Source organism: Pinus tabuliformis, chromosome 2_1 (genome assembly GCF_031772625.1).
Source record: "Pinus tabuliformis cultivar Carrire ecotype Pingquan chromosome 2_1, CPIR1, whole genome shotgun sequence".
Classification (NCBI taxonomy): domain Eukaryota; kingdom Viridiplantae; phylum Streptophyta; class Pinopsida; order Pinales; family Pinaceae; genus Pinus; species Pinus tabuliformis.
The window spans coordinates 47,117,051-47,140,540 of record NC_142299.1 but is presented as its reverse complement, the minus strand read 5'-3'; the positions used below and the strand labels follow the sequence as shown (position 1 = coordinate 47,140,540).

The window sequence follows — 23,490 nt, the reverse complement described above, 5'->3', positions numbered from 1 at the left end:
GCATAGCATGGCTCAGCTCATCAAAATTAAATCACATATGCATATTCAGTACAGCTATTTATAGCTGGCTTTCTGTAGAAATTTGATGCAGTAGTTGGGGACATTACAATTGTAACAAGGCGGTCGAAGTTTGTGGACTTCACGCAACCTTACATAGAAGCTGGCCTAGCTGTGGTGGCTCCTCTGCAAGAAAGAAATTCGAGTGGCACTTCGGCTTTCCTGCAACCATTCACAATAGAGATGTGGTGTACGACCGGTGTTTTTTTTCTTGTCATAGCAGCTGTTGTGTGGAGTTGGGAGCACAAAACAAACTGCGACTTTCAGGGACAGCCAAAGAAGCAAGTCCTGACTGTTCTCTGGTAAATGAATTTGAATGCTATTTTTTTATACATATTATTTTTAAAGTCAGTTCATGGCCGATCTTCTTATTTAATCTGGAGGTTATTCTATATGCTGAAATGCCTTGAGTTCTTTGTTTGAAAGATGGAAAACCTTTCTCGGCTTTTAATTATGAGTTTAACAGTGATACTTGAATTTGGGCGTTGCATCCATGTTGTTGAAAGTCGGCAATGACTTGCATGTCTATCTTGTGAATCCTGCTTGACTTTTGCCTGAGTTGCCTGATGAATTCGTTTTTATACCAGGAGCCCATTAATAAAAACCTTTCAAATCATGTTATATTCGAGCATGTGGATCTTAATATGATTGGGTGTTATATTACTGGGAAGACATACCCAAAGCATAATCTATTGCAAATAGATCGACGGAGGAAGAAGACAAGGAAGTGTTTGTGGTTCTTTTAGAAAAATTCTCATACAAAAATTATATAGAGTTTTTCTATAGATCATGAGAATTGGTAACTCATTAGAGTGATCTGGGTGAGGCCCAACATCAGACCCACTGGTTGTCATTATAACCCAAGAAAATATTTACGATAGATAAGATAAGGTAAGATAAGATAATTATATTTATGTCCAACTAATGACCACAAAGTAGGTCAAATACACTGTTGAGCACACTGATGTATATACAAAGCGGGAGAACCAATGTTGTGAAAAGTGCGAGCGGGATTAAATCGGCGTGGGGAACAAAGAGGAAAAAATCGGAAAAAGCGGGAAAAAAACGTTTGGCACAAAAATATTCATTTTTTTTCATTTTTTTCAATTTTTTTAATATCTAAACCATCTACAACATAAAATAAATACATTGACACATAAATATGATAAAAAAAACTAATATATAAGATGTTTAATATCATTTCTAGCGCTAAAATCACACATAACATTGAATCATGTCCTGAATAGTAAGTCCTGACTCCTGAGTCCCAACTCAGCCTCAAAATATCAACAAAAAATATGATAATGTATCTCATCATGTCATAATGTCATATACAATAAAATGAAAGTCTAATCCTATTGATTTCCTCTTCCCCTTTTGCGAGAAAATGTCACAGCTTTCCCTTTCCCTTTCCCTATAGATGTAGATGCTGGTGCCTGTGCTGGTGGAAATGGCAGTGGAGTCTGACGTGCTCTAGAAGCTGAAGAACTAGAAGTAGCAGCTACAGGAGGTAGACGGAGACCACGTCCTCTACTGGTGGTAGTGGTAGCCCGGGTAGGCGGTGTCACCTCCTCCTCCTGCTCCTCCTCCTCCTCCTCCACCTGCTCCTCCTCCTGCTCCTGCTCCTCCTCCTCCTCCCCCTCCTCCTCCCCCTCATCCTGCACTAACCAATCATCAGTGGAATCCATGAGAGGCCTCTCGGCCTCAACCCTCCATTCAGCAGTGGTGTCAATCCCATCCAATGAGATGGCATCCATATCAGGTGTCCTCTCAAGTTGCCTCACCCACAATTGAAGATTGTAGTAGACATAGACCATGTCATTCAGTCGCTGGGACTCCAACCTGTACAAACTTCATGAAATAATAATTAATATTATAAAAAAAATATTGTTTAATGAATTCAAAAATTTATTTGGAAATTCGCAATATTTTAAATGTTTAAGTGTTAACCTATTGCGCTTCTTGTTGTGTATTTTTTCAAATACACTCCAATTGCACTCACATCCTGAGGAGCTGCATGTTTGGCTGAGGATGCGTAAGGCAAGCTTTTGCAAAAGGGGTACTCTGCCACCATACATCTTCCACCATGTGTCTACAACAAAATTACAAATAAAATTTTAAATAAACATAAGAAAAAAATGGAATTTGAAGAGACAATGAAATTTGAAACAAAGTTACAAAGTACAAAGTTACAAACTAAAAAATACCTGGCATTTTAATCGTCCTATCAATGATAGCCATCTCAAAGCCAAATGTGCCACCTGCCATCTTATATGTCTCAATCTGTTTAGAGATCTCTATACGTTGTTCTGGAGATCGCACCATCTTCTGGACACAGGATAAGAATCCATCCATGATCTCAGCATCAAAATCAAACCCACATGCATAAGAAAATGCAGGGTTCAGGAAAAGCCCAGCAGCATGAATGGGACGATGGAGTGTGTTGTTCCATCGCTCATCAATCACTTCCCATAGAAGGAGTTGTTTCTGAAACCCATCATCTCCCTTATCATCATAGTAGGACCAAATGGCTTCTTTGGCCCTGTCCATGGCTTCATACAAATAGCCCATTGCGGGCTTCATACCATCAACCAACCGAAGAACCTTTACCAAAGGTTCAGTAACGGCGCACACCTCCTGCACTCCCGCCCAGAAGTCTTCCTGGTGTGAAACTAGTCTGCATACGGCCTCTCCTTCTGGTTTGCGGCTTATTGACGAAGCACACCACTCCTCTGAAAGAAACATTCTCTTCAAATCCCACATAGAATTCAAGAGGGTTGAAGAGATATGAAACTCGTCGCAAACCGTGTAATGGCGGGGCGCACCAACTCTTTGTTGTTGGTGCATTTTCTCATCAAGCTAAGCACAGATGTATGATTGTAAATAAATTTTGTGATGCTTTTTGATGAGTCAACAATATCTTTGACAAAGGGAATTTTCCCTATGTCCTCTAACATCAAATCAATACAATGGGCAGCACAAGGTGTCCAAAATAAAGTAGGATGCCTGTCCATAAGCATTCTACCAGCAGCAACATAATTTGCAGCATTGTCCGTTATGACTTGGACAACATTTTCTGCACCCACCTCCAAAATAAACACATCCAGCAAATCACATAAAGTTCTTGCATCTTTGATTTGATGAGTTGCATCAATAGATTTGATAAACATAGTCCCCTTGGGACAACTAACCAAGAAGTTTATAAGGGTTCTCCCCTTTTGGTCAGTCCAACCATCTGACATAACCATGCAACCTGTTTGTGCCCATGATGCCCTAAAATCCTCCAATCTTTGGGTGCAGTCACGCTTTTCATCTTGAAGAATCCGGCCTCTGAAATCATGATAAGAAGGGATTTTGTACCCCGGGCCAACACTGGCAATAGCATCAACAGCAGGTTGGAAAAATGGATTATTCCTTACAATGTTGAAAGGAATATCACTCCAGAGGAGAAATTTTGCCATCAACCTATCAACTTGTTCTTTTTCAGTTCTTTTTAGCATTGAACCGATAGTTGGTTGTGAACCAGGTGTGGTTCGAGGAACAAAAAATGATGATGCAACTACCGGATTGACTGACGCTGCAGTAGAACCAGTGCCACTTGGCCCACTTCCTTCAGCTGACCTTTTTAGTTGCCTTTTGAGTTCTTCTTTGGCCTCTCTAGCGTGCTCTAATTCTCCCAATGCTCTCATGGCTCTTTGGATAAGTTCAGGATTTGTATTTATACAGGGCCCCACATCATGTCCAGGGATTTGTGCAAGGTGATACTTCAACCTGTACACCCCCCCGCGTATCTCCTTTCCACACAACTTGCAATTCAAGTTTTGTCTATCATTCGGAGCTATAGGTTCACCATATTCCCAAAAAGGATCCAATTTCCTTGGCATGTTTGTTTTTGAATTTTGAATTTGCAAACCTATGGAAAAATAAGGATTAGGAAATAGGAATTTAGGATTACAAATTACAATTTAGCATTTACAAAATTACAAGTTACAAATTTCCGGAATCCAAAGTTCCAAACCCAAGTTACCCAACCAAATGGAAAATGCCAAAAAACAATGAAAAAACATAAACAATGTTTAAAAAAAATGAAAAAAAAAATAAAAAATTGGTTCACATAGTCTTACCAAGTTACCCATCCCAAATCAATGAAAAAATACAAAAAATTCTTTAAAAACAATGAAAACAAAAGGAAAATGGTGCCCATATGAAGTTTCCCAACCAAAAACAATGAAAAACAAAGTTTTTAAACAAGGAAAACAAAAAAAAAATTAATCTACATACAGTTTTTATGGAGAAATTGGTGATCTCCTCTTGAATTTCTCCTACAAGCACTTGGATTTGCTCCCAAACCCTTCAGCTCCTCTCTCCAACAGCTTCTCCTCCTCCTACGCGCGCCCACAGTCGGAAATGAAGAAATAAAAAACCAAAATCGTGTTTATAAACCCACTGCCGTCGCCCTCCGCGCTTTTTTCCCAAAAAATCGTGCTTTTTTCGAAAAAAGCGCTATAAAAAAAGCTGCCGCTTTTTACCCATAAAAAGCACGTTTAAAACGACAAAGATAAAAAAGCGCACTTTTTTGAAAAAAGCGCGATTAAATCACGCTTTTAACAACACTGGGGAGAACGAAACGGTCTCCTATAAAAGATACAATGCATGAAGTAAATCAACATCTGGCTCTAGCGGTGAAGATCCAAGACCTACCAGGTCTAAGGATCAAACCCATCTCTCCTAACATCTAAGGCTGAATGAATAACGCTGAAGAAACTCAACAATGTCTGTTGGCCCGATGAAGAGCCGATGGCAAGTGCAAACTGTCCACTAAATCGTGTCTTGGGGGGGTTCACACGCTGCTGAATGCTGGAGGACCTAGTCTGTCTCCCAGGAACGGATCTGAGACGGAACTGCTGCTGAGATCTCGTGTAGCAGGGTGAGGTCCCACAGATCCTCACTGATCTGGAGTCTAGATACGTACTGGTATCAATCGATCTCTTGGTGCCCCTGTCTGAAGGTAGTACCCTGAAAAATGTTGTGATCCTCTGTGTGGGGTCTGGTCTGATGGGAGGCTGAAGAATATGTGCTCGGAACTTAAGAGCCTCCTGCATATATAGGGCCAAACATCTCTGATCGGGGTACCTGAAAAAGTCGGCGAGGGTCCGAGAATCTCTGAACAAGCAATGAAACCTTCCTCTGATCTCATAGTAGATAGGGCATCCAAGGATGAAGTGCACCTCGGTCTCCACTTCCTATAAATGACATACCTGGCAGAGTCTGTCTAGTCTATCCACCTGGTGGTCTGTCTCTACCCGAAGTCTATGAGAACCTACTCTGAACTGGCCTAGAGGAATGTGAAGAGCATGCATCCAGTGGTGAAATGTATACTGGGGTCGAACAATGAGCCCATCTCTCAACTCCAAGAATTGCTCAACATAGAAGGCCATCTTTGGGCGCAACCCTCCTGGAGGATTGATCCAGGTGACCTAGATGAACTGCCTATAGATGTATTCCCTGATGATATTGTTTAGCTCCTGTTTAGTAGGTAAAAGGTGACCAGGAGCATCTAAGGAATATCAAAAAGGAGGGAGACAATCCAACTGAATTCCCACTGACTCTAAGAGGTTTGAAACTCCTGTAAACCAACATCTGGCTCGGCCTGAGAGGGTAGAATGGGCAATAGTCTTGGAAGAGCAATATGCCAAGTAAGGATAACGGTCCCTACTCTTTATCGAGTCTGCCAAGCCCTAGACACGATGCAAGAATGAAACCAATCTGAAGATCGTCTAAAGCGAAAGGGCTGAGCTCCAAACTCTGGAAGGATGATGTGTGCGGCACTGTTAGTTTGCACCTAATGATGCGGCGGAGAAGAAGAATCTAGAATCTCTTAGCTGAAGCCCAGTCTGACTCAAGTAAAGACAGTCTCCAAATCTTTGAGCCATATAGAACAGTGGTACGAATCAAGGTGTCCATGAGGCTCATCTTGGACAAGATATCCTGGAAGTGATGTCGAAAGCACTATCTCTTGAGAAGGGCTAAGGATCCATATCCTTTGTTGATCCGAGGTTGAAGTGTTGGTTGCAAACTGAAACAAACTGAAGCGGGGAACTGAAAATTGCACCCCCAAGTAAGTATATGTGCTGGTGATCTCATTATCCTCCCCTCTGAATAGAAAGTGAAGGTCTGAGGTTTTATTCACCCCATTGAAGATCATAACCTTGGTTTCACCCAGGTTGACTATCAACTGTCGATGATCACAGAACAGAGCTAAGGCATCCAACTACCTCTGTAATCCTTCTGGGGATGAGGTGAGGAGGACCACGTCGTCAACAAAGAGTAGAATAGATATCAGAACCTGGTGAAGAAGGCAGCCATCAGTGTCCTGGATATGCTCATGTAGAAATGCTTCCAACTCATCAATATAGATCCCAAACAAGGTAGGGGACAGTGGACAACCCTGCTCAAATCCAATAGTGCTTCGAATGAAATCAGACATCCCATGGGCTGCGTGAAGACGACCAAGAACAAACTCATATAGGCGCATAATAACGGTCAATAGGGTTGCATAAATGCCAATATCTTTGAGTCTCTAGAGCAAGGCCTCCCTCGGAATAGAGTCAAAAGCTTTCCGAAAATCTACGAAACAACAATAGACTTTCGAAGAGTGGTGTCGTGCCTCCTCAATCATGACGCGAAGGGTGAAGATGTGGTCAATGGTTTGATGATCCGGTCGAAAACTTGCCTGTCCCCTAGCTCTGAGTTGTCTCTGCTCAAGGTCACTGGAGAGCTTCCTATGTAGAATAGTAGCATACAACTTCGAGAACGTGTGACCCACCATGATCGTTCTGTAGTTATTGGGATTTGAGCTGGAACTTGATTTGTAGATCGGATGGATGATGTGCTGTGCCCATGCCGGTGAAAACCTTCACGAACTACATGGTTGAAGAGATTAGCCAAGTAGCTAACCAAAGCACGAAAACTGTACTTAAATAACTCTGCTTGGTAGCCTTCCTCATCGGCTGCTTTGCTGTTGTTCATCACCCAAATGGCCTCTCTAATATCTCTGTCTGAGAATAGATAACAGCAAGTGGGTGGGGAGGTAACATGAATTTGGGTCTGCCTGGGAATATCATAAAGGTTGGAAGTATGAGAGAACATGGATGTAGGGTCGAGGTCAGGTGGAATATGGGATCGTCGGGGAAGGATGGTATGCCATAATTGTTTAGGGGAGTGGACAAGGAGAGCAGAAAGTTCTTGTCTTCTATGGGAGACAAAGAGTCGTTTCTTGTGACAAAGGAGACGACGATAAGAAGCTTTGAGTTTGGAGTAGGAGGGTTGAGAGTGGGTGAAAGCATATCGAAGTTCTCAATTTAGATTCTTGCATTCATCATTGTACCATTTGTTCATGGGGCAAGATCCAACTTTAGGGGAGATGGAAGTGGAACGAGCGAAGTGGCGGAAGGATTTGAGTGTTGCTTCCCAAATGGCAGCTGAAAGACAGGTGTATTTAGTGGAAGCAGATTCAAGCAAGGAGAACTAGATTTTCGATGGGAGTATCTTGCGTAGGGTAGAGGAGAAAATGTCAGGGTCTCCTTCGTTAAATTGGAAGGTAGTTCAGGGTGGGCCCTGAGGGGAGGGATGGGGTGGAAGGGGAAGGTCAAACCGGAGAGAGAAGGAAATAAGTGCATGATCAGCAAGGGGGATGCGGGAGACGAAGAGATGGCGAATAAAAGGGAGCAAGTTATGGCTAGCTAGTACATAATCAACTACACTCGCACCCCCGCCATATGGCCGACAAGTGAAGAAGCGAGAGTCTGGGAAACAGGGGAGACCATTTAGAATCAATAACTACTGAGATTCCCCCAACTATAATAGATGTTTACCATAAAATGTAATGGGCCCTAAAGCATCATCTGACATCTGGTGAAGCCCTACTGAATCTGGATCTATCCCTCGATTACAAAATACATCCTCTGATCGGTCATGGAGAGGGATCTGGAGATCTCTAGTGTGAGCATTGAAGTCACCTAGGAGGATGACTTCCCCAACAATACAGTACCGGGTGATGTCGGTGTACAAGTCTATAAAGGGATCCCCATTTGAGCCATTATGGATAGAAAATGGTGAAGAGGTTGAGGGGAAGTAACAAACTGCAATGTAGATGTCCCTCGGAGGAGAGACTCTAACGCTAATCCGAATCCACATAAACCTGGCAAACTCATCTTCGGCTACCAAAGATACCCTGTTCTGGAGTGAGTCACTATCCAAACAAGCAACTCCACCTGATCCTCTGACCCCTCCTAAGCTCCTCGTCTCCTGCTACAAATTGAGATCCAATGGTAACCTACAATATTTGGGAGGGGTCGAACAGGGCTCACACGAGTCTCGGTCATGAAGAGGATGTCCATTGATTCGAGAGCATCATACAAGAGTCCTGGCGATGACCAGAAAGATCCATTGCCATTCCAACAACGGATAGAAATTCCTGTACCTTGTCGCCTCCCCAAGTGGGCCTGTCATTTGGAACCTCCAGTTCGGGGTTTCCACCCAGGTGGGAAGGAGTCCCAAATGACTGCCCAGAGATTCCTGATAACCGCCCATTTCCTTGCCTGTTGTGCTGCCATAACTTGTTCTCTGGATTGTTTAAGTTCCACAACCTGTGCTCGAGTGAGGTCCTCGTCCAAGAAAATCCTGTTGGGAAGAGAAAACAACTTCCGCTTAGCCCTGAGGGCGCAGAGTCGATCAGATGCAGTCTGAAACCTGAGGAAGAGAGTGGAGTCGTAGCCCAGCCAAGCTCTGTCCAAAGCTATATCGGGGAGGCTAAGGGTGTCCCGAAGGAACCTAGCCCCCACTTCCATAGGATCCGGTGAGGGGTGGGGTAAAGGGAGACCTCTCACCTTGAGATTCAATTCTCTTGCCCGTCTGTTGCGTTCTTCCCCAAGTTTTGCTTGCATCACCTCCTCAACTGCTGCAAGAGGAGTAGGAGTTTTATCCTTCCCTTGAACCACCTGTACCCAAGAATTGATGTGTGTCTCCGTTTCTTGTTTGAGGGTGGCTTGTTGGGATCAAATTTCATCTTTCTTGCTTTTAAGGTCAAGGATTTTTGCATGCAGTGCACCATTTGGAGGATGGAGAATTTCTTGTTCTTTAGTTTCATGTAACATATTCTTAAGGGATAAATTATCTCCCTCCACTTCCGAAACTCTGGCAAAGAGGGTGTGTATTTCTGAATGGAGTTGCTTGTTCTCAGTTTCGAGAAATTCCATTTTCCGCAGCATTTGTTTTACCAAGGTTGTCCAGAATGAAAAATCGGACTCTAGGCTGACTACCACTTGCTTTTGCTGGTTTTCAATAGCTGATAATTCAACAAGGCTAAACATGTCATCTTGGCACAATTCGTTATGTTGCATGAATCCAATCCCTGGATTTGGAACCCATTCTTTTGTCTCTGTCTTTTCCTCAGCAGTAAAATTCATCAAAGGATTTAGAGAAAACCCATCTACCACCATCTTGGTATTAGTCATAGTCGAATTTAGTGGGCAGATTCCGTCAAACACTTGACGTGCATCCTTGGGCTGCCTGTCAGTTATCTGCCCTGCTCCTCACTGTTGCTCTGTTGTTGCTATCCTCGAGTTGCCTGTCAGTAAAGAACCCAATACCCGCATGCCCTAGAAAATAAATGAAGAACCCAACACCTGCACGCCTGAGCGCTGCAAAACTTGATTCTCGGCTTCACGTCAGATCCAGCGAATGGGGGAGAAGCGAATCAGTAAATGGAGCACCCAAAGCCGGAATTCAGGCTTTCTGTTGAACACAGGTAGGACAGGTGCAACTACTTGAGCTGAATTCGAATTTAGGACTGATGAGCACCGAGTTGTTGAAATGTTGAAGCCCATGCAATTCTCTGAATGCCGAACCTCGGTATTTAGAAGGATGCAAACACTGGGTCGACTGATGGTAGGAGACAAGATCGATTACAGCGTCATTCCCATAACCTTGCAAGCGGACTTTTTGGTCAAAATTGACAGCAATGTTTTGGCGAAAGAGAACCACTTAAGATCTGATTTTCTCTGTTGGATTGAAACGACCTACTGGAGAGGATAAGCTTAAATCGAGAGCTTCACTTTTTTTAAGATCGGGCTTTGATAGTAAAACATTATACACATTTAGTGGCGGTCCGACCCCTTCTGTTGAAGACTTCAGAGGAAAAAATCATGGACTTATTTAAACAGGTCGAGAATCTGGGGTTTAAGAAGGGATCAAAGTCGTTTGGTGTTGCCCTGTGTGTGATTTTGGGACTAACGAAAGAGACAATAGAACGAAAATTGCAGTGTTTGAGATGTTTAGGTTTCTCAGAGAAAACAAATTTCTGAGTTATGTAGTCAGGCACCGTGGTTGCTAGGGCTTTTAGACGAACTTAGCTTTCAGTGGAGAAAATGAAGCGTAATGTCGATTTTATGGTTAATTCTGTGGGACTTCCATTGGAGCATTTGGTTAAGTATCCAGATCTATTTGCATTCAACTTGGAGAGGAGGATAATTATATGTAGTTTTTCTTTAGATCATGAGAATTGGTAACTCATTATAGTGAATTGGGTGATGCCCGAGATTAGACCTACTGGTTTCCATTATAACCCAAGAGTATATCCAGTAGCTCAAAAGTCAAATATATCAATAATTTACAACATAAGAAGAGTCAAGGCATCCCGAGATACGCCAGAATAGGCCTCTTTAATTATAGATAGTTAACCTGGTATAAACATTTTACTCTAAAATTAACTGTATAACGCAATCTATTTGACTGGTAAACAGTGGATTCTAACTGACCATTACGCTAAATCAGATTTCTCCTCTATATTAACTATAGAATTTTGTCCATATGTTCCAAAAGCACTCCATCTCTGATAGCATTTGTACCATTGGTTTCAAGCTGTCAGAAAACAAGATGGAAATAACCGACCTTGAATTAAACCCCATTTTCAAAAATCAAGAGGACGTGGCAGCTCAAGCAAATAATACTTTCTCAACATTTAAACAAGATTCCACTGTGTATAAAACATGGTTTGAACTTTGAATTGTCTAATCCATCTTCAGTCTTGGAGCAGGTAGTTGACAGGTTGTACATGAAGATCAAGCTCATGTCTTGGAAAGTTAGAGGTGCCTCAAGAGATGAAGGTGAGATCTGCTATCAGGGATATCCAACCGAAAACTGTCCTTTCTTTAGAATTAAAAGTGCATGGTTTATGGCTTCACCATCGTGAATAGGTGTCTCGAATGCAGTTACTCAAATACTAGTCGTGGAGAAGGTTTAAGGAGTGCAGTTTGTGGAATAACGTCTTGGTTAACTCATTATTGAGAAAGGATAAGACCCCCCAGCTAGATGTTTCTGTAGTACCCTGTTTTCAGCAGGCATAGTTACAAGATTTTGATCAGTAGGTTGAATTTAGTAGTGAAACTAGATATTGTAGTCCTTGATGAGTACTCCTTCGCAAGAATTAAATGTGCATGGTTTCTAGTTTTGCCCTCCACTCAACGGGTGTCTCCAAGGGGATTACTCAGCTACTAGTCGTGAAGCTAGTCAATGGAGGAATGTTGTCAAAGAAATTTACTGTTCAATATACAACCCAAATGACCAAGTACAATGCAGTTATGGGACGAACTTAATTCTCCCTAGAGATTTTCTGAGTATATTTGCAACCAGTTCTTTTGTACGAACATGCTATAGCTGGATTGCTGCACACAATCTCTAATTAAATGATATCGGATATATATGTGTTTTGACCTATCATGAAACACTAGATTTTCAAAGAGTTTGATGCAACTCTAATTATCACATTAGATACTGGTCGCCTCCATCATCTGACCAAACAGACTTACCAGCAGCTTCTAAAGCCATATAGTTTCGCATGTTATTGTGATAGCTGCCATATGCTCTGTTTCTGTAGAGCTCAGTGCTAATGACTTTTGCTTCCTGCTGCACCAAGAAACCACTCCTAATCCAATGTTGAAGCAACACCTTGATGTCCTTTTTCTATCCACTGCACTACTTGTCCAATTTGCGTCTGTGAATTCACATAGTCTAACACCATCGCCTCGAGTATACCTCTATCCATACTCGACTGTGCTGCACAAATACCTCAAAATGTGCCTCGCTGCTGTCCAATGCACTCTCTTTGGTCCCACCATACACTGACTGAGAGTGTTGACTGCGAAGCATATATTTGGCCTAGTGTTGACCAAATAGATGAGAGAACCGATAACATGTCTATACAAGGTGGGGTCAACGTCCTTGTCCTCTGATTCATCTATCTTCCTCCAGTTTGTGATCATAGACGTAGACATGATCTACAATCCTGCATCTTGAATCTCTTCAGAATCTCTGTAGCATATCTCCCTTGACCAAGGAAGATCTCCCCGTCCTTCTACCATACTTCCCAGCTGTTGACGGTGCTGGACACACCAACATGTCAGGGGATCCCCCCGGTAAGAAGTCCCAACTAGACCTCAAACCGTTTGGAGTAGGAGTCCTAGCAGTGGGTAGTATAGTATTGCCTTGACTGCGGTTGCGCGAAGAGGTAAGTAAGATGTCCTTGTTGGAAGCAAGAGTGTGACCTTGCAGCAAGTCGGGGAAGGTGCATGAAAGGTTCTAACACACGGAAGGGGAGAAGAGTGCGCCCCTTAGAAGCTTGTGATAGCACGCAACTTGAAAGGGAACACAGGAATTGAAAGACATCACGAGATGGAAAGCAGGATAGCCAACGATCCAAAGTGATGAGTTATACCAACAACACACTTCGATAAGATTCATATAAACACATATGGAATAGTCCATACGTATATGCGTAAATCACAACTACATACTGTGAAAATTTCTGAATCTAACAAACTAGGAATCTTACTATAGTGAACTGATTTGCATTACCTACTTGTGTTATTCAGTTTAATAAGTTATTTTCAGAACTCTTCAAAAAATATTAATGTAAATACACTCAGCCTACACCACTATACAAATCAAGTACTGAAAAATAAATGAGACAACCATACAAAGGACACATTTATTTTTGGACTAAACGTCCCCGGAAAAACCCAATGCGGGAAAACCGGTGCATCAACTCTGAGGGTTTTCTATTATTAACCAGAAGATCTGAATACAAATGTTGGTTGCCCTCCCGACAAACCAAAGATAGAGAAATACAATGGCGGAGAACCCGAGTGAGTTTTACCTCACTTCACCCAGCAGAATCTGACTGATCCGGCAGCAAAACTGGTTGGCCTCAACGATAACTACACTGCCCCTTCACAGTAACTGCGTGGGCCTACGTGGAGCTCTCTGAGGCTCTGCGTCAGCTCTTCTGCCCACTGCGTCAGCTTTCCTGGCTGTTTCGGCAGTTTTAACTCCCTGCTTGTGTTGACCCTACCGCCTACACCTACCTACAAGTCAGTGAGAAAAGCCTTCAACTCCACAAGGTGTGGTTGGTGGCAGGGAACTCAGAGAAGGGGTTGTCAAACTAATCCCGACTCTCTTTGTTTGAGCTATCTCCTTGGTCATCTAAGGGGGGTGGTCCCTAATGAAAAGTTAAGTTAAAAAGATGTGAGTTTCTAGGAGAATTGTTAGAGTTAAATAGATTATTTCTTTAAGATCTATAAGAAAAACTGATATGAGCAATAACTATCAATACATAAGATAAGCATAACATACATAAACAACTAGTGCCTTCAAAGTATTGCTCTTTAATAAATGAAATTGTATTTTCTTAAAATGAAGTGAAATGCTCTCAAGTGGAAAGCCAAAATAATCCTAAAAAGTGAAACAATATATTGTTAGCACAAGATATTATAAATGCTTTTAAGATGAATAAGTCTACAAATCAAAGCATGGAAACTATCTTGCTCAAAAAGCATACCTAAAATAATTCAAATGTTAGACCAAGATGCAATTAAGTTTGCAAACCAAAATAATAGTACTTGAAAGTGTAATCAACCATTCATGACAATATGCAATTAAACCAAAAGATAAACAAATTTCCAAGTACAAGAAAATTAAACTTGTTGGAAAATTAAAAGAGATTACAATGTTTGCATCCAAATTGCCTCTTGAAATAAGATTTGCATGTGAGACTTTAAACCATCAAGATAGCAAGAAATTTAAGAACTTTGCAATCAAAGCAAATGTGATGGAATGTTGTTCTTGGTTTATTTTATTAATTAGTGCTAAGGCAAAGTTACAATCGAACTCTAATCCTCAGACCTCATCCTCGCCCAACTATTTGGATCTCACAATGAAGAGTCAATAGAGGTAGAGGGTCCCTAAAAGTCTATTCAACCAACTTAAGTTGGAGGTAAGTTTTAGTGAGGCTTGGGGCCTTTCTATACTAAAATGCCTAGATGAAGTGCAAATTGTGTTAATTCCCCAAATTAAACTAATGCTTCATGCAAATGCTTCAAAGAGAAATAGTTTGCAAAACTTGAGAGGCTAAAATGTAAATAAGATCATATGTTTTTGCACCATTGAATGGAAAATAAGTAAGTAAAATGGAATATATTTCTTTAAGCTACAATTGTTTCAAATAAATGACAGTGCTCAAATAGTTTTTATGACATATAGCATAAATTGACAAAGTAGTGAAGCATATACTTGAAGAAATTATGAAACAATTAAAACTTGCCAAAGTATGAAGTGTTTACACATAAGATGATATTTTCTCAAGTTTACAATTTGGAAGCGTATGCATGTAGGAATTTAAATACAAGATTAGTAAAAATTTGCATGTGGAGTGAAATGTGTTGATTTTAAGCATGCACAATATGAAATTAAAAGCTAGAAAGATAAGAAAAACTAGAACCAACGTCAGGCCACCCACAAGAATCCCTCCACTAAATGAGGAAGGGGGATGCCATGGGAAAAATCTCAAGCTCCCCCCAACATTTTATTATTATTATGTTTTACTAGCTCTTAAAGTGGGTAAAAATGCCTCTTAGTGGGTGGCCCACAATACGAGAGATATCATTAAAAAGATGGGACTCTAACAAAGTTAGACTCTCTCCCCAAAAAGAATATAACAACAACAAACTTGAAGATGGAAAAAACTCTCCAAAAGAGATTCACAAGGCTCAAAAGGCCCATGGCCTAGATGAGTTTGCAACTCTCTCCCAAGTGCTTATGGCCTGCCTAAAAATCAGTGTTTGGATAGCGTGAGGGGGTCCTGCATACACATGAGTGAGTAGTTTTCGAAAGCTTCTCCTCAAGCTCCTTGTTGCCCAATGCTCAAGCCTATGGGATGAAAAACACAAAAAAGAAACCAATTGTCAGTGTGAAATTAGAAAAAAGAAACCAAAACTAAACTTAGAATTTAATTTAGAAAGTACTGGCTCAAGTAATGGGAGTGAACCCCCATAATTTCCCAGCTTTGGAAATGACTTTTGAATAGAAGATATAACTTTGGAAGAACTAGAATCAAAGAAGTATTTTGAATTTAAATGGATGATCAAGTAGCTAGAGTAAGAAAACTTCCTTTTGCTCTTCATTGGATGGAAAACTTGGAGCGAAAAAATCGTTGAGTCTTGGATCGTTGTGATTCTAGGAGTGAGTTGATCTAATTGAGATTTCTCCCACTTCTAGATGGATTCCTGCACACAATACAAAAAATCTTTCCTACACTTGAACACGTATTAGTTTGCACAAGATCAGAGCAATATAATGAATAAGATAAACCAAGCATTCATTCTAAAATGAATTGGCAAGCCTATCCCTAGAATACTAATCTAAATCAATGATATGTGCAAGATAGCTTGCACACATCAATCCAAGAAAAATGGCAAGTATAAACTAATATTAATTCAATATGTGAAAGAAATTAAACACAATAGAAGTAGAAGTAGCATTAAAGGGTGTCACCTCCTAACGCCAAGAGAACACTGGCCAGATAGCCCCAAAGTCTTGATTGTATTAAAAAAGTATGCAAGTAAAAAATGGCAGAGTTTCCTCAAACCCAATAGCTCATTACATGGTACAATATGAGAGCATATAGCCTCATTATATAGAGAGTTGGGAGCAAATCCCAAGGAAAAATGCATGTGATAACTGAACTTGGATAAAATCCAAAGGATAGATAAGTCAAGTTTGATGTGGAGAAGATAGAGACATCAGAGCAAAATCGAATTCCATATGTGCACATCAAGGAAAATCGAATTCCATATATGGCATAGTAAACTCATCCATGAGTGAATCCAAGTACCGTGATAACTCCAGTCAATAAATGCAAACTCAAACTAAGTGATGCCACATATGTAGATGATCCCCAGATAGCTCTACATAGGTCCCCAGGAACTGTGTGATTCCTCTATGTGTAACTCGTAGTTTCACCAAGTGAAACTCGTAATCCTCAAGAGTGGAGTGCTAAGAGTAGAAGAACATGAGATAACTGTGAGATGAGGCCCTACCTAATCTTCAGTCCAAATATACCATAGAATATTCCTTCAGCGCATGAGCTCCTCTAATAAATTCGATTTTCCACATGTGCAACTATTGCTTTATCTCTAGGAAATTCAATTTTATGAAATAATGGTCTATTTATGATGCAGTTTGCTTAGTTATATTCCACATGTCCGTTGACTCAACTCTTTGACTTAGGATAATTTCCAAGTCATTTCCACATCATTTTGTCACATGGAATAATTTATTTATCTCTATTTTATTTAATTATAGCCTAATTAAATGCCACAATTTCCACTAAACTTAGGAAATGTGGGTTTTAAGGGTCCAAAACACATTATTAACCCCTCAGAGTGTGTCATGGTAGAAATTTGAGGATGAGAGGTGTAATTTTGATTACTCATACCCCATACAACTTCTCTAGACTACACTTATTACAATTTAAATACAATTTTATTTGCAATTTTTGACTTGTGGCAAATATAAAAAATTAAAAAATGACTGCCTAGACCTAACCAAATTCCACAGCTTTTTTTGTGTGATCTAGTATGGTAATATATATCGATTCTAGACACTAAGATGTGTTAGGGGCTCAACCTTCAAACTGTCACCTTGACTTTGGGGTAAGAAGTGAGTAAAAAAACCCAGGAAATTATCCGTCTCTGAAAAAGAAGGGATAATTAACTAAATAAAAAAACACTCCAAGGTGTACTCGTTTGCTAATCGAGTCCCAACATCCTAGGCTTGTTATAGATTTAAAACTCATCATTACTAATTCACTTGTTACAATTCCCTGCAGGGTGTGGAATTTGGGTACAAGAAAGATGATGAGAAGATAGAAGTAGAGGTAAACAACTCTGTTGACTGATGATATCTGTTGGTACAAATGTCCTCTGGATCATCCTTAGGCATGGAGTCTTCATATAATTATCAGGTGTCATCCCAGTGGTCAACAGCGTGGAAGGCAACTTTCTCCCTTTGCGTTGGCCTTTCTGGCTCTGCGTTAAAGCTGCATGGGCCTAGATTGGCCTAGTGTCATCTCTTCTTGGCTACTGCGTTGCCCCCACAATATTCTCTCTGTTAGTCTTTGGTAGCATCGGAAGTGCTCTAACCTTGAAAATTGGTGGAGAGGCTAGAGTACATGAGTTCTAAAGAACCCAGAAACCGTTTGATGAAATTCCACCCGGATTTTATTTTATTAAAATAATTAATATTTTTAATGGAGTTCCTAAGTCTATACTTAGGGAAATTAAAATATTAATGGGTATTAATCAAAATATGGGTGAGAATGATCTAGAAGGCAGATCATGTCATGTTTTAATCTTAGCCATTGATTAGAGACTTAATCTCGGTCATTGAAAACTCAACAAGAAAAGTATAAAATGGAGGCTTGGGGTTCATTTGGAAACACACGCAGAGAGAGATAATTGGTCTAGAATTTGATTTCTGGGGCTGGGAAGCTGAGAAATTCGAACTAAGTGATCATTCTGTAGCATAATAGCTGAGAGAATTTGGAAGGACTTTCCGGACAATACTAACAGAGAGGCAGAGAGAGATGACGTAGAGGCAACGCAGTTGTCGGGAGAGCTGACGCAGAAAAGCTGCCTGTCATGCAGAATCCATAAGTGTCGGAACAATCGAAATTGTTGGGAATTGCTAGGAATTTCCGAAACAACTGGGAGAGTTGACGTAGAGGCAGCGCATTAGCCTAGAGAGTTGACACTGAAAAGCTGTCTGTCATGCAAAATCAAGAACTGCCGGAGCTGCCGGGAATTGTTGGAACAGCCGGGAGAGCTGACGCAGAGGGCAGAGAAGGTGATGCAGGGATGACGCAGAGCCAGCACAGAAATAGCCGAGGTGAGCCAGTGTTGTGATGGATCAACTGGAATTCTGCCATGTGAAGTGAGGTAAAACTCACTCAGATTTTTCGCCAGTATTTTCTCTGTAAATGATTGCTAGATGAGCATCCTAGATTTGTATTCAGATATTTATCCTGCATAATAATAAACCCTCAGAGCTGCTACACTGGTTTTCTCACATTGGGTTTTTCCGGGGACTATTGTATCCAAAAATAAGTGTGTCCTATGTATCTTTTTCTTTGCTCTATTTTATGTGTCATGAGATCAAATATTTAATTAGTGTAGGCTCCAGAAGTAATTTGCTTCAATATTCAGAAGAATAACTTGATGAATGTAATTTAAAAATCAAGTAGGTGAAGTAGATTTAGATTTGTTGCAGTAGGGTTCCTTCGAGTTTAGGAATTTTCACATGGTATCAAAGCGTTGATTTTGTAACAGGGAAGAGCGGATCCAGTGCTGAGTAGTGAGGCCAAAAGCAGAACTTGGCAGTAATTCAAATGCCCTAGAAGGGATTGTGCAGTCCTTGCCGAGAAGCAGATCTGAGGAAATCTCTCTGAGTGAGACAATATAGAGGTACGATTTCCAGTTTGTGAGTTTGCAGAGGCAGAGGGAGTGACACAGAGCCTCAACGATGTAAAAGAATGAAGACATGTAGAAGGGGAATTTTCTCCTTAGAGAACTTTTTGCCAAAAAGTTTGAATTTCTCACTTGCTGAGCAGTGCTAAGTAGTGACTAGAGGAGTTAGTTCAACAGTTAAGTAAGATGGCATCGCGTGGGCTCAGAGATCAAGACAGGTTGGAAGGAGCTTCTAACTATGTCATATGGAAGACCAGGATCTTAGCTGTTATGGAGGAATATGATCTAGAGGCCTACGTCAATAGTGTTGTAGTTGTTCCTACTGACAACAATCAAAAGAAGTACAAGGTTGAGCAGGGGAAGACAAAGAGGCTCATTCTCAATGGAGTTCGAGATCATGTGGTCTCACACTTGCAGGGCAAGGATACAGCACGAGAGATGTGGGAATCCTTGTTATCTCTATATGAAGGCTCTTCCGAACAACGGAAGATGTATTTGGAGCAGAAGTTGTAGCGGACTTTGATGCAGAAAGGAGAAGGGGTGAACCTCTATCTTCAGCGTCTTCAAGACACTAGAGACTAGCTTGCTGTAGTGGGGTCCACTCCTCAACCAACCGCGATGGTGAGGATAGCCCTGAATGGAGTCTCGGATGAATGGCAAGTTTTTTTCCAAAGCATATTGGGCAGAGAGAAACTACCTTCATGGGAGGAGATGTGGGCGGCTCTTCAACAGGAGGCGTTAAGGAGGGACCTAGTGAAGCTCAACCTCAGTGGAAGGAGTGGGAGTGGCTCAAAGACGAAGGAGGAGGAGGAGAACGCAACTCTAGCATCAAAGGGACAACAAAAGCCGAAGGAAAAGGACATTTCGAAAGTGAAATGTTTCAATTATGGTGAAATGGGCCACTATGCATCCCAATATCCTTTGAAGAAAAATGACAAGGATGAGAAACATGATCCGAAGGCTGCTTCAACAAATATTGACGAGGATGAGTATGCCATGAGTGCCCACGCATCTCTTGGAGGGAGATGGGATGATATTGAGTAGTCAGGAGGACTACATGTGGGCAGGATCCTTGAGGAGTCCACCTCTTCGATCAATTCCTTGCTACGAGAGCCTAAGATTCAGCAATAGCGAGATGGGCTTAGTGTCAGATGATGTAGTGGATTGTTTGGAGGGCAGATGCAGTAGCTGGGTCCAGAGATTGATCAATGCAGAGCAAGGTTGACAACAATGTAGTTGGCACAGTGCGGGAGTCAGTAGCAACGCAGAAGATTCAAAGTGTTAGAATCAGCAACAGTCAGATTCCAACATTCATTGTATTATGTTGAACACAGTTAAGTTCAACTAATTTTGGATGTTTTTCAGTTGCTTCTCTCAGCAACTGAGTTGCAGTACAGATGCAGTGTTAGCAGTGGCAGTGCTAGCAGCATAGCAAATGCAGCATTTGAGAGGGAGCTGTAGTACAGATGCAGCAGTAGCAGTGGCAGTGTCATGGGCAGCAGTATAGTAGCAACAATAGCACAATGTTGGTGGAAACAACAGTGCAGAAAGGAGGTGCTTTAGAATCAGAGTAGCATGCAGGTGGACATTGTTGCTAGAACACTTTCCTTGATAAGAGGGAGTGTTAGTTTTTGGTAGGATCGAAAGTGCTCTAGCCTTGAAAATTGGTGGAGAGGCTAAGGTACATGAGTTTTAAAGAACCCAGAAACTATTTGATGAAATTCCACCCAAATTGTATTTTATTAAAATAATTAATATTTTTAATGGATTCCTAAGTCTAAACTTAGGGAAATTAAAATGTCAGTGGGTATTAATCAAAATATGTGTGAGAATGATCTAGAAGGTGGATCAAGTCATGTTTTAATCTTAGCCATTGATCAGAGACTTAATCTCGGCCATTGAAGACTCAATAAGAAAAGTATAAAATGGAGGCTTGGGGTTCATTTGGAAACACAGAGAGAGAAAGAGAATTGATCGGGAGTTCGATTTCTGGGGCTAGGAAGCTGAGAAATTTGAACTAAGTGATCATTGTTCAACAGAGGGGCAGAGAGAATCGGGAAGAAGGAATTTCTGGAGAATACTGACAGAGAGGTGGAGAAAGTTGACGCAGAGGCAGCGTAGTATTCGGGAGAGCTGACGCAGAAAATTTTCCTGTCACACAGAATCTAGAACTACCGGAACAACCGAAACTGCGGGAACTACCGGAACTACCGGGAACTGCCAGAACAGCTGGGAGAGTTGACACAGAAAAGCTGCATGTCATGCAGAATCCAGAACTGTCGGAACTACTGGAACTACCGGGAACTACTGGAACTGTCGGGAACTGCTGGAATAGTCAGGAGAGCTGACGCATAGGTCAGAGAAGGTGACGCAGGGTTGACGCAGAGCCAATGTAGAAATAGTCGGGGTTAGCCTGTCTTGTGCTGGATCAGCCGACATTTTGTCGGTTGAAGTGAGGTAAAACTCACTCAGATTTTCTGCCAGTATTTTCTCTATGAAAGATTGCTAGATGATCATCCTAGATTTGTATTCAGATATTTCTCCTGCATAATAATAAACCCTCAGAGGTGTTGCACCGGTTTTCCCGCATTCAGTTTTTCCGGGGACTATTGTGTCCAAAAATAAGTGTGTCCTATGTATCTTGTTCTTTGCTTTGTTTTCTGTTTCATGAGATCAAATATTTTATTAGTGTAGGTTGCAAAAGTAATTTGCTTCAATATTCAGAAGAATAACTTGATGAATGTAATTTAAAAATTAAGTAGGTGCCGTAGATTCAAATTTGCTGCAGTAGGGGTTCCTTCGAGTGTAGGAATTTTCATTTTCTGCCTCTCTATTAGTATTCCTGAACTATCATTGCCCCTTAGCTGTAAGATCTCCCTAATTGATTTCCCTCCAGAGAACTTCTCACCTCAAAAAATCGATTTCCTCAATCTCTCTGTGTGTTCTCCAACTGACCCCAAGCCTCCATTTATACTTTTCCTGTTGAGAAATCAACGGACGAGATTAAGTCTCTAATCAATGGCTAAGATTAAATTGGACTTGATCCTCGTCTCTTAGAAGCTTCTCACCCATATTTTCATTAATACCCATTAATATTTTAATTTTCCTAAGTTTAGACTTAGGAATCCCATTAAAAATATTAATTGTTTTTATAAAATACAATCTGGGTGGAATTTCACGAAACGTTTTTGGGTCTTCGAGATCTCATGCGTTCTAGCCCCTCCACATAATTTTGGAGCTAGAGCACATCCGATGCTACCCAAAATTCAACACTCCCTCTTAGCGAGGAATGTGCTCTAGCACTACTTCCCAGCAGAAGTATCACATTGATCCACGACGTCGGTCCTCTGCGCTGCGATGCTCAGCCTGCTACCCCTCATCCATTCCGCTATTGCAATATGTACTATTGCCAATGACACTGCCACTGTCACTGCTACATATGTACTACAACTCCCTCTCAATATGTTGCATCATGCTGCCCATAGCACTGCCACTGCTAACTGCTGCTTTACAAATTGGATGCTGAGAAGTAAGCAACTGAAAAGCTACCCAAAAACTGACATATTGGTCAGTTTGGGTACCTTGTGAGGTTGAAGCTACCTCTGCTGCTAATCTGTGCTAACCCTCTGATGCTACTGCATTGCTGTTGAATCTTCTCTGTGCCTCTCGCACTACTTAACACTCTACTGTGCTGCTTTAGACTTTGGCACTCTAGCTCCTCCATTGTTGCTCCATCATTCGTTGCACCAACTGACTCCCATTATTCTGCTATTGTCAATAAGGGCTCCTGTAGCCATATGTGATCCAAGAGTTTGGGGATGTCAAGGATCCTACCCTTTGTGTAATTCTCCCGACTAGAGTTCAATATCCCCCCACCTCTTCTCTAGAGGTGCATGAGCACTCATGGCGTAATCCTCATCATCGTCCTTATCAACTTGCATTGGAGCATCCTTTCAGTTAGACTTGTCTTCTTTGCCCTTCTTCCGAGGGCACTGAGTGGCGAAATGACCCATTTCTCCACATCTGAAGCATCTGACTTTGGATATGTTCTTTTTCTTCCTCTTATGCTGCCCTTGCTGTCCCACTGATGCGAGAGCTGCATCCTCCTCTTCCTCCTTCGTGAATCTGATTCCTTTGCTGCTACTTCCCGCCTTGGTCAACCGTCTGATCTCTTCCTGTCGAAGAGTTTCCGATATCTCCTCCCAACTGGAAAGAGAAGCCCTACCCAAGATGCTTTGGACAAATGTTTCCCAGTCTTCAGTGACTGCATTTAGGGCAGTCCTGACCATGAATTCAGGATCTGGTGTAGCCCCTATGGAAGTTAGCTGGTCACGGATCCCTTGCAACCTGAGAAGGAAGGGATCGATTTCTTCTCCCTTCTGCATCTGAAACTGTCTTAGCTGACTCTCAAGCAACATCTTCCGCTGAACGGAAGTTCCCTCATACAAGGTGGTCAAGGCCTCCCACATTTCTCTTGTTGTGTCCTTCTCAACAATATGTGGGATCACATGATCCTTGACTCCATCCAAGATCATGCACTTTGCTTTTGCCTAAGCCTCCTCGTACTTCTTGAGAG

At 41.5% G+C, this 23,490-nt stretch overlaps 1 protein-coding gene across 2 annotated transcripts in view; it reads left to right on the top strand.

Annotated features, from left to right (window-relative positions):
• Positions 1–23,490, top strand: part of LOC149198716 (glutamate receptor 3.1-like) — a 206,014-nt gene that overhangs the window by 27,414 nt on the left and 155,110 nt on the right. For both annotated transcript variants that reach the window (XM_089402131.1, XM_089402132.1), the window contains exon 3: positions 79–359. In XM_089402131.1, the coding sequence (XP_089258257.1) occupies positions 79–359 (281 nt within the window). The remainder of the gene's footprint in view (positions 1–78; positions 360–23,490) is intronic.